Raw genomic sequence first — 12,068 nt, forward strand, 5'->3', positions numbered from 1 at the left:
AAAAACAGATGAATAAATAAATATTTGGTTAAAATAGATGAAATAATTTCTTAATTATGAATTTAACTATTTTTATATTTTTTTGAAAAGTAATCAAATTTTGACATCAATTTTTTTTTATTATTTAAAGTATTTATATATAGGTTTTTTTTTTAAAAAAGTTATTTTTACAAAAAAATAATAAATGTATTTTTGTCCAAATTATATAAAAAAAAGTGAAAGGCCAAATTAAAAAATTGGATTTTCAAAAAACCTATTTAATCAAATAACCCATTAAATAAAACTTTTAAAATTTCATATCCCAACAAAATTTTGACATTTATATATATAGATATAATTTTTAAAAATAAAATCTTATAGCAAATAATATTTGTATTTGTTTAGTTATTATTATTATTATTATTATTATTATTTGAGCATGTTAAAAATAGTAGGCGTAAGAAGTAGAGGTCAAAATAAATTTAGGCTTCTAAAAAGAAAACTATAAAGACCAAATTTATTATAAAAAAAAATTCCTTGTTTCTAAGTTCTAACTCTCAGTTCCTCTCGCGTTTCCATATCTTAAGAAACCCTAGCCCTCGCGCCTTCTCAACACTGTCTCCCATTCTGTCCATCAGAGCAGAGATGGCGTCGAGCGAGAGTGCAGTGTTGCAGTTCTTCCCATCCTCAACGAGCTTGTCAGCGAAGGTTCACCCTCTGGTGATCTTCAATATCTGCGATTGCTATGTTCGACGCCCTGACCAAGCCGAGCGAGTCATCGGAACTCTCCTCGGGTCGATCTCTCCCGATGGCACCGTAGATATTCGCAATTCTTACGCTGTTCCTCACAATGAGTCCTCCGATCAGGTCTGTTTTTCTCTTTGCTAAATTATCGCTTTTTTGGGTTAATTTTTGTTAGGTTGTTTTTGGAATTTATTTTTTAATTCATGCAATGTGAAGAACGCAAGAGCTTCGCATTCTTATCCGTTTGCCCTTTGTATTTTGTTATGGTTGCCATAGTTTTTTCAAATCTGGATTTTTTAATGTTTCTTTTCTGAGCAAACTTGTATTCTTAAAGTTGCTTTTGATTTTTGTTCATCCTCTATTTGGTGAAAGAAAATCAAAATTGAAATATTGATCCTCTCTTTGGTTGCCGGGTTTAAGAAAAGAAATCTAAAATTTGAATCTTGTCTATAAAAAAAACTAGAATTTGAATCCTAGGTTTCTATTAGTTCCCTCTCATAATAAAGGGATGTCCCCTAAGTTTCATCCATTTAATGGCTAAAATAAGTTGAATTTGCATATATTGGAATCTCGAGTCCTAATGTCATGGAATTGTACTTAGACAATTCAAGTCAAGACACTTGACGTTGCAAAGTCAGCCTTCCCCTCTAATGTTCTAAATTACCCTAGACACTACCTATGTACAAGTGTGTATATGGAAGACTCTAGAATCCCTACAATGCTCCAAGATCTTCTTGTACTTTTCTGGAGCTGTGTAGAACTCTCTCCACACTTCTGTAGGACCTTCCACCCACTTCCTGAGCTATGTAGGCTCCTCCAGTCTTCCCGAACCTTTCTGCTCCCCTATATAAGCCAAGTGAGGGAGTCATTTGGAGCAGGTTGTGACACTAAAGTTCAAAATTTAATTTTGGTTCAGGATAAGTTTGAATTGCTTCTTTTTGAAACTTGATTTATGATTTGCAGATAGCATATGAAATAAAGTTTTATTTTTGTTTCTTTGCCTAGGTTTTCCTGACAATTGAAAGGGGGCTCAGAGTGAGAACAAATTTAAATTTGTAATAGTTTAGAATAGGGCTTCGGTATAATGGACTTTGATGTAATGGTTTGCAAAGCAAGTCTTCTGGGTATTTAACATTTTTTATTATTTTTTAATGGCAAGGGATTGTATTAGTTCTTTATCATCAAATAAGTTGTATTTTCTTGAAAAAGTTATTCTTATTATCCACCCACCAAAAGGGAGATTCACTATCATTTGTTCTTTTTTTATTTGATGATCTTGCACTTACATTTATACTTTTGAGGTTTGTCATTGGTTCTTTTAAATGGTCCAATAGTTTTATTCTTCAATAACCCATACCTTACTGTATTGATGATTGTTTCCTCATTTTATCTAAAAATTCATTCACGGGCGCAGATGGAGGGAGTTAAGAGTTATTTTCTTTAGTAAAATCAAGGTGAAGATGATTTTGTCTTATTCTCTTTTTTTCCCCTTTTCATCATGGTTGCAGGTTGCATTGGATATCGATTACCATCATAATATGTTATTATCCCACCAGAAGGTGAATCCAAAGGAAGTCATTGTCGGATGGTAATTTCTCATTTTACTAATATTGATTTTTTTTGCTTATTATTATTTAAGCCTTGTCAGAGGCAATGCAGTAAGAGAGTTCTGATGTGAGCACAATTCAGTTGTTTTATGTATTTCTGCAACTTTTGTTTTTTCTGGTGTGTTCTAAAGTTAGTGCTTCATATACTCAGTTTGAGAGAGGAAGAGAGTTGGAAGGATGATTGGTGGCCATCCTGATTGTGTTGTCTTTTATTAGAAAATCTACTGATTGTTCTCATTCTTTTACTATTATCAGGTATTGGGTATACGAGATGGGGTGTTAAGACTGTTAGTATGTGACAGTTATCATTCAGTCATAATAGATTATTCTGCGTGAAGTAGTTCATTAATTTTTTTGGCGAGTTTTACGTTGGGTTAGCATTGTTTAGGCATCATCTGATACCAATACATATCGATCTATACACATAGGCATCACCAGCAGTGTATCTGAACTTGTTCTGTGATACAAAGTTAAAACCAGCTGCATTAACTATCCTGTTCATCACGGACTTGACCATTACAGACCTAGTCATTGAATTTTGGAGAGTTGTCTCAATTTGCAAATGACTAACATAAGCTGCCTTTCAGCTCCTTACTATCCCAGTTTTCTTCTATGTGACATAAAAACATGTCATTAACATGTGCTTAAAATGTTTTCCATTTCTCAAACCATGCATATATGGTCATCTCAATTTCTTGGAATCTCATTTGTAAAGGAACCTTCTTAGAAAATTGATTGTACTAATAAAATCTATACCAAGAAACTTGTTATTCTGGTGTTTTCTCATAGAGCCTCCCATACTCAGAAAAAAACACTCCCAAGAGTTTGCCATTCTTATTCCTGAGAAATATCGGAGAGAGAATGCCTGGGTGAATGAACTGCTTCTTTCTTAAGCTCTTTTGGTTGAAATGAACTAGGGTATCATTTGCATCAACTCCCTCTTTTGACATAAAATGTGGTTATGGAAAATGCACCATCCTTGAATATATGATTCTATTGATATTGATGAATGACTTGGTAGTGCTTTTCTTTTATTTATAAAAATAAAGCACCTCCTTTATTAACCTTACCCAAGCTTTACTTGTAATCCTTTTCTTTTTTCCCAACAAAATGACTCAAAAAAAAAAAAAAAAAAATCAAATGAAATGATCACACATACATGCACATGTATTTGAATCTGTATGTGTGCACATGGTATTATTGTCATATTTCTCATACATTTTATCTCAGTGCTGTCTATGTCATGATTACTCAACATTGACATTTTTCAGATTGATTAGCACAGTATTGGTTGCATGGACTTTAAAAATTAGTTTGAGAAATTTAAATTATTTTAAGTTCCTAGTTTAGTGGATAATTACTTTATTGTAGTGGAAGTATCTGCTAATGCATTTTGTTGTCTTTAAGTGTTGATTGACATGTTTTTCTATCGCATGTCCTTAAATGTTTGCAGGTATTCAACTGGTTTAGGAGTCACTGGCGGTAGTGCATTAATCCATGAATTCTACTCTAGAGAGGTTCAAAACCCCATTCATTTGACTGTTGATACAACATTCAGGAATGGGGAGGCTACCATAAAGGCTTTTGTTTCTGTTAGTTTGTCCCTTGGAGAACGACAACTTGCTGCTCAATTTCAAGAAATTCCTCTGGATCTACGTATGGTTGAAGCAGAGCGAGTTGGATGTATGTATTCATTTAACCTGTCTGACCACTAAAATCTTTGCCTAGTTGTGCTTTCTAATAAACCTGCAATCTCTATTGGCCCATAGTTTTGGGGCTTTTGGTGATTTTAAGGATTAAAGGCAATTTCAAATGTTAATATTTGCCAAAATTTTAGAAAACAAGGTGCTGCCATAATTTCTGGACCGAAATTTGTTTATTTGATGGCCTAAGGAGAGAAATAGTTCTAGGGCCAGGATTTAGATTAGAAAAAAAGTAAAGAAAACAGTGGCTGGTTGTGCGTAACAAATGCAAGGATGACAGAAATGCAGAATTCTCCATATATTTATCATTATGAAATACCACCTTATGGATTATAAGTCCAAGACAAAAAATTCTAAGGCTTTGTGGTTTTTTTGATAGGCAAATAAAATTTTATTAAAGAGCACCTAACAAAAAAGGGGGTGGATCTCATATTCAGAGGATGTATACAAAGAGCACCAAAACTAAAAACAGCTGAACCACTTCCTAAACAATAAAAGAAATTAGAGTAGAGGGCAAGTTAGATGAGGCTCCTAACAGCAATGAATTCTGAAGTTTCCCAGCAGGATGTCTTACAAACCAAGAGAACACTCCTAGTTAGACCTGGGTGAAAAAACCTGCCAAGGACAAATAAATATGATCTTAATATTTTCTAATAAGTTCAATGTAAAAGTTTAAGCTCTGTTCAGATGTTTGAACAGAGAGGGAAAGGGGAAGAAAAGGGAAGGAAAATGTAAAACGAGTTAACTTTATATTTTATTTTCTTTGTATTTTTCATCACAGCCAGATGAGAACTCGAAATTTCTTCCTCCTTTTTCCTAGTAGTTTTCATGATCCAAAAGAATCTTAAACAAACCCAATTTTCTTCTTTCTCATTAATGCACTCATCCATAATCCACGTTGAATATGATTAACCTTGTCAATGTTGAAGGTGTCGTCTAAATGTATATGAAATTGGTGTGACATTGGAAATCACTAACTAGATCATGTTTTGTATCTTATGTTACTACCTATTTGGCATGAACATTGAAGCTGTCTTGTATGCTGAAGGTTAAGTGCAACTTATTATTATTTTTCTTCAGCGTCATTTCCAGGATAATAGTTGTTCATAAAAAAATTATTATTAACAATTTTTTCTTTAACAACATTCTCATTTTTCCGTTTATTTTTTCTTGGATGACACCTTTCTGACTTTTTTCACTTATCCCAAACCATCTAGAATGTTGGTTGAGTCCATAATCAATTGAATTTGGGTTCATGGTAAGAAATTTGAATTGGTTAATCTTGTGATGGCAGTTGACATTCTGAAGACGACAATGGTTGAAAAACTCCCAAGTGATTTGGAAGGAATGGAAGCCTCAATGGAACGGCTACTAGCTTTGATTGATGATGTGTACAAATACGTTGACAGTGTAGTGGTGAGACAAATACTCGTGCCCGAATTACTCAGATTTTCCAGGTTTTTTTTTTTTTTTCATCTGATTCCATGACCATTTTCCTTCTCAGGAAGGACAGGGTGTGCCAGATAATGACATTGGGAGATTTATAGCAGATACAGTGGCTTCTATTCCCAAAATTTCACCTCCAGCTTTTGATAGGCTGGTGAATGACAGCCTTCAGGTAAGACAATGAAATCTTTCTAACCTTTATATATATATATATATATGCTGGTTCCCATCATCTAGATTGTGGGAACCCCATTTCATAGATTATCGTAAGAGAATTACCATTTGCAAGTGAGGTTGATCCCTTGATCTTTAACTGCCTGTAATATCGTATTTATCTTTTATCATCTTCAACATGCTTGAATCATTGTATCTGGTGCAATTAGTTGTGCTAATTCTTTTTGCTGCACCATACACACGGTTCTGTTGCTTCTGTCAATTGTTGTGTTGGATCATTGAAAACCCACAATTTGCATGGTTTATCTCACGGCAAAAATGATTTTCTTTCCCTGTTTTTTGTAGGACCACTTACTCCTACTGTACTTGTCAAGCATCACAAGGACACAGCTGAGCTTAGCGGAAAAGTTGAACACAGCTGCTCAAATCCCGTAACCCATATCCACTTCTCCCTGTTTGAAGGAATCCATTTGTCAAATCAATTTTTTCTCTGCCGAGGTTGTCGCTGTTAGTGAATTTATTTAACAACTTTTGACTCTTTGAGGATATTATGATTTTGTTTCCAGAAAAGGTCGTAGTATTTTTAATTGTTTTGAGAAGTAGGCAGTCCAAGTATATTATAAATCTAGATTGCATTTGTGGTAGTTAGTTAGATTCTTGAAAGGCCCGTTTTGGTGCATGATTGTACGGTTTAAGGTATAATCTTGCCTTCCTTCTAATGGATTGAGATAAGCTCTAAGTTAGATGATTTCTCTAAGATGCGGTTGGGGTGATTTGAAGCCTTGAATGTAGGTCTGCAAATTCCACCTGAGACTGAGAATGCCCCAAAAGGCTTTACTGGTTTTTTGGGCAGGAAGGGGTATGAAGATCCTCCACCTTCTTGGATCATCATTGAAACATAGCTTTTGGGGAAATCAAGCCTAACTTGAACTTGATCCAGCCCAGCACATATGCTTCGAGGAAAATTATTGATTTTGTGAATGGATTTTGCTGAATTGGTCTGCGGATTGTTTGACGACTTTTTATTTCTTGAAATTAGTCATTGATAAGTGGAAAATCCATTTCATAACTTAAATCTGACTCAAGAAATTAAGAAAAAAATGACTAAGAAAAATAAAATAAATATATTAATTTTTCACAAAAATCTATATAATCTTTCTTAAAAGTTCTAGAGATCATCAATAAGTAAAAAAAATGGTAAGAATTCATAATCAGTTTTATCGAATTCATTAGGATTATCTTTAGTGGATATATCTTCTTCTTTCATATGGAGAATGAATAATTATTTTTTCAAATACAAGTAATTTATAAGAGATTTTATATGTATAAATTTTCCGGTTTCAATCTTGATATCTATATCTTTTTCTACAATATAACACTATGTAATTTCTCCATTAGTTAATTTTTCTCTTTATTAGACATTATCGGAACTTTGATGTTTTAAACAATCTCAGTTGAACCGATAATACATGTATTCTGATACTTTATGAATTGAAATCGTTTCTTCTATCAACTTTTCAACTTTAAACTTTGTTGTCATTCTAGGTTTAGTAACTTTAATTTTGATACTAGTCTGTTTTGTTAATGGAAGCTATGCTACGCTTGTTATGCATATAGAAACTTTAATCCTAACATATTAATGCAAAAACACATTGACAAAACAATCTTATATAAAGAGACATGAAGTTTTTACATGATTTGAGTAACTATGCCTACCAATATAGATGACAAAAAAAGTATTTCACCATACCTAAAGAATAGTACAAAGCATAAAAAAATATATACAATTATTGTACCTTGAAACATATCATATATACTTCCTCGTATAATAACTCATCTTGGTATTATAACTTTTTCCCCTTATGAAATATTTCTAAGAAGTTTTCTTATATAAGGAAAGCTAATAATCTTGTGATATAATAATATAAAAAACATTTTATATCGTATAAAAAGAAATATATAATAATTATGACTTTAACACCCTTTTCAATTCTATAGAATGCTCCTACAAAATCTAATATTATAGTAAGAATGAAAAATGACATTTTTGGTAATAGTGTATTTGAAATTAATGATTACAATAGGTATTTTATTGAGTTTGAAATTTTATTTGATTTTTTATTGTACATCAATTTGCTCAAGTGTGTTTGATTGTATTTATATTCAAAGTGTTTTTAGTAAAAGTTTTTTCTTTGAAAGTATTTTTTAAGAAAATCACCTATCAAATGTTTCTTAAGAAAATATTATAAGTGATTTTTCAATTACATTTAAATAATATTTAAAAATAAGTTTTATAGGTAATATTTTATTTTCAATTATTTTATATATTAATGCAATTATTTCTTAAAACAGTTTATCTTAATAAAAAAACCTGAAAATAATTAATATATGGTTTTGGAAAATAGCATATGTTTAGAAAAAATATCAAAAATCAATTTTGGAAATAATTGATAGTCAAATATATATATTTCAAAATATTTCCCAAACATCACTTAACCTTAAACTAGCCATTTAGATTTTGGAATCCGCTTTCTTGCACATGGGTACGTACTATCATTGACTTCCATTCCAATTTTTATTTCCTTCCATGTTTTGCGGGCGTACCAAACACACCCCTAGGTACACATCAACCGTCTCTCTTGCTCACTTGTTTTGAGTGATATTGAGTTGTGTAGAATGGTAAGGTTGACATATAATTGGATTTAAACGAATAACATGTAAAGAAGAAGTTTCAATTTAATAAAGGGTTTAATACACTTTAATCCCCAAATATGAGCCTAGTTATCATAATAGCAATGAAGAGGACAATCCATTAATCTTTCGATTGCATTTTTTCTTTACAAAACTCTAGTTTCAGGATTTTAGGGTTTTGAATGTGTGAGTATTCGAGAATTAAGATATCGGACAAAAAAACAAAGGAAAAAGAAAAAATAGATCTGTTTTGGTGATACAAATTATAAATCTACCCTCATTTATTAAAAGATAGTTTTAATATTTAAGAAGTTTGAAAAGTAATTTGTTCGAATTAAAATTAAGGATAATGTGCAAAACACACCGGTCGATGAAGTGAAGTATATTAAATCTTTTAATATATATTCTTTGAAAATGTAATTTTTATTAGGAGTTAAAAAAAATTTAAAGTGGTTAATATCAAATACTTTCAAAGTATTCTACATCAAATACTTTCAAAGTATTCTACATCAAATACTTTGAAATTGACCTTAAGATAATGACTCTCACAAAATCTAAAAAAAAAATCAAATATTAAAAAATTTTACTATTTTAAATTTTAAAAGTAATTTTCAAATAAATTAGGTAAGTTGATTCTTTCAGCAGCTTGAGCCAATTTTTTATAGCTTAAAAAAGATTTTTCTAGAAAAATCAAAAGCTGCAACCTTCAGTGTCACTCCTCAGTCCTCACCCTGAATTCTCACAACACTTCTCTCTAGTGAGAAGGAAAAGTAATTATAATAATAATATTATTGAGTACATGAAATTCAAAGATGGAAGCAGACCCAAGGTATGACCCATTTCTTCTACCATTTAAATAACTGTGTGAGAGCGAATTCAAATTTCCAAAGCAATTCACAAAACCAATATCCAGCAGAGTAAACACAGAAGAAAAAAACTATGTTTTACGAGCATGCAGAGGAGAATGTCCTACCGTTTTTTAATATTTAAAGCAAAAACCATTCAGAATGTTAATTTTTGAATTTCTATCATTTCTTTCCTCATTTTAAAACCTAAATTGTTCGAATCATAGCAATGATCTCTCCACATTTTTCGGATTCCAAGCTTAATTTGTTTACAAGAAGCTTAAACGCAGATCCAATGGCGGATGATCCATTTCCGTCTCGATCGTGTATGTGAACGACGCCGTTTCCTTGCATTCGCTTGTAAGCAATCTCATCTTCTCCGTTTCCGATTCGTGAAAGGAGTTCAAAGGGAAGAGTTGCAGCGTCTCGATCACTCTCTCAGGCTCCGAAGCCTGATTTGGCTCTGCAAAATCTGAAAAGAAAAGAAAAGAAATCGAAACTATTAAATATAGCGAGTAGTTTTCAACTGTGTTGAAGGATTTTGTTTTGTTTTTCGTCATTCTTCTCAGATAAAGTTGAGATTCTTGAGAACCAACCAGAAAGGCTTGGTGCTAACGCACGCTTTATAAATGAGATCTTGTCATCTGGACGAACGGCGTCGCTTTCATCAACGGAGACTCTGCGGCGCTTCTGCCTTTCCCTGGCTTTGTGGTTCTGGAACCAGTAAAAGACGTTTTTGCTCTCGATCTTGCCGTAAAAGCTCAGTTGAGATGAGATCTTCTGAATCTGGTCAGTGCTCGGCGTTCGGAGTCCAGACCTGAACAGATCAGTCAGAACTTTAACCTGTTCAGTAGTCGGATTCCAACGCCCACACTTGGTTCCACCACCGCCATTGCCGCAGCCACCTCCACCAGCTTTAATAACAAAGCCTGACATAGCCTCGTCCATATTCGATCTTCTTCAACTCTCAAGTCTCAACTTTTGATTCTGAGCCTCTGAACTCAAAAGATACTAGTTCGTGTGCATAATATATAGTACAGATTCATGAATAGTTTATTTCAAATTTTCTTCAAATTTGCAATTATCTTTTGTTGTTTTTATTTATTTATTTATTGAATCGCAGATCGAAGAAGAGCAGAATCGGGCTTTTGTTTATACCAGTGGTGCTTTGATTTTAGGGAATGTGAGATGGAACTGTGAGGATTCGATCGCTTTGTTTTTGCCTGGTTTTTTGTGTGAGAGCGGAGACATGCGCAAAAGCTGCCACTGTTCAACGTTTCGGTCGGCGCGCAGACAAGAGGTAAGCTTCACACATTTTCAATTATTTATTCCAATTTCATTATATAAATATTCTCTAGGTTTGAGTCGGCATCTGGATGTGGCACTTGCTGCTAGTGAATGACTTGAGGACATATGAGTACATCCAAGCTTTGTCTATAAACTAGTAGATGTCTGCTAAAGATCATTTGTTCAAATTGAATGGATGATTGGGGAAGAAGATTGATGTGAGTGCAAAGTCAAAGTTAGTATTGTCTGATCTTAGCTGGACGGTTGTGATCGAAACTACTGACACACGATTGCAGACAAAAGATGTAGGGTTAAACCTTCTTTTAACGATGTAGGACAAAAAATCAGAAGACAATGAAGCCATAAAACTGAGATTTGGGAGAGACAACTCATGACCAACTAAAAGGTAAGCAATTTGGCTTTTCTTATGTATTGTGCCTCTTGTCTCTACCAGTTCTATGCATATAGATATTTATCCTTTGTTTATTCATGGTGGCTTCATCTTTTGGTTTATTTAATGAACTTGAAAATGACAGATTTTCATTCCCATTTTGATCATAGATAAGTAAACTGTTTTCATGTTTGATCCTCTAATTTGACCAGTCTTGGTATTTAGCAGTTTTAAACCTCTTGAGAGATTGGCAACCATGAGAAACAATGCAACTTCTGACATGAGACAAGATAAATTGAGAGTTAATTTCATGTACAATAACTTTCAAATTCATGTTTAGTGCGATGATAAATCATAAGTTGTAATTATCTAAAACTTTTATTACTTTTTTTTTTTGGTCCTTACTATTTGATTCTATTTTTGAGTCGAAAGATATTTTTTTTAAGTTCAGCAAGAGTTTTTATACTTGTTTTAATAATTTCGTTCAAATAACTTATCACTTAAAAGAATTTAATATAGAAGTTAAGAAAATGTTGTAACGTAAAGTAAAGAAAGTATTGTTTTTTATACAATTTCTATTTTGAATTATGCAAGAATTTTATTTTAATATTTAATGAAACTTTTTAACATCTATGATTTTGGCTTAAATATTTCAATTTTCAGTTAAAGCTAAAAATTGAAAACTATTTCAAAAAGGTATAAAAATTAATTTATTTTAAAATTAAATCTTATTTTTAAATATTTTATTCAAACATAAAAATTAGTAAAAAATTTTTAAACTTTCATCTAAAAATTTGAAGTGTGAAAGACAATTCAAAGTGTAAATAATATAATTTTTGCATTCAGTCTAGCTGAGAAGAAAAAAAGGAAAAAAAAGAAGAAAACTAACATACAAACAAAATCTATGTTAATGTTGAACAAGAATTCTTTTAACCTCTCCCTAGTAGTGGCTTATATGTATTATGTATCACTATCACAACAGTTGTTAATATATTTTCAGGTGATCATAAGCCTTTATATAAGCTGTCTAAATTAAAAGATTTTTTTTTTTTTTTTTAAAAAAGATTAGAGATATATATTCCACCGTTATATTTTACTACTTTGTTTATGCCATGCAGCAGCATTCAACTTACAACATAAACTGATCAAGAGTGTGAGTCGTGATGATCTTCATCCACTGACACAGTGATGCACATCAATC

The 12,068-nt window shown here is 32.1% G+C and overlaps 2 protein-coding genes across 2 annotated transcripts; one reads left to right on the forward strand and one right to left on the reverse strand.

The window, feature by feature from the left end:
- Window positions 1–522: 522 nt before the first annotated feature.
- LOC117929289 (eukaryotic translation initiation factor 3 subunit F) lies at window positions 523–6,401 on the forward strand. The gene is made up of 6 exons (XM_034849562.1): window positions 523–846; window positions 2,232–2,311; window positions 3,784–4,013; window positions 5,328–5,449; window positions 5,538–5,651; window positions 5,999–6,401. The coding sequence occupies exons 1-6, from the start codon at window positions 625–627 to the stop codon at window positions 6,086–6,088; spliced, it is 858 nt and encodes a 285-aa protein (XP_034705453.1). The 5' UTR covers window positions 523–624; the 3' UTR covers window positions 6,089–6,401.
- A 2,933-nt stretch (window positions 6,402–9,334) lies between these two features.
- LOC117929218 (WUSCHEL-related homeobox 7-like) lies at window positions 9,335–10,137 on the reverse strand. The gene is made up of 2 exons (XM_034849490.1): window positions 9,786–10,137; window positions 9,335–9,661 (listed from the first exon to the last, which is right to left on the reverse strand). The coding sequence occupies exons 1-2, from the start codon at window positions 10,135–10,137 to the stop codon at window positions 9,459–9,461; spliced, it is 555 nt and encodes a 184-aa protein (XP_034705381.1). The 3' UTR covers window positions 9,335–9,458.
- Between the last annotated feature and the right edge of the window lie 1,931 nt (window positions 10,138–12,068).

Source organism: Vitis riparia, chromosome 13 (assembly GCF_004353265.1).
Source record: "Vitis riparia cultivar Riparia Gloire de Montpellier isolate 1030 chromosome 13, EGFV_Vit.rip_1.0, whole genome shotgun sequence".
In the NCBI taxonomy this organism is placed as follows: domain Eukaryota; kingdom Viridiplantae; phylum Streptophyta; class Magnoliopsida; order Vitales; family Vitaceae; genus Vitis; species Vitis riparia.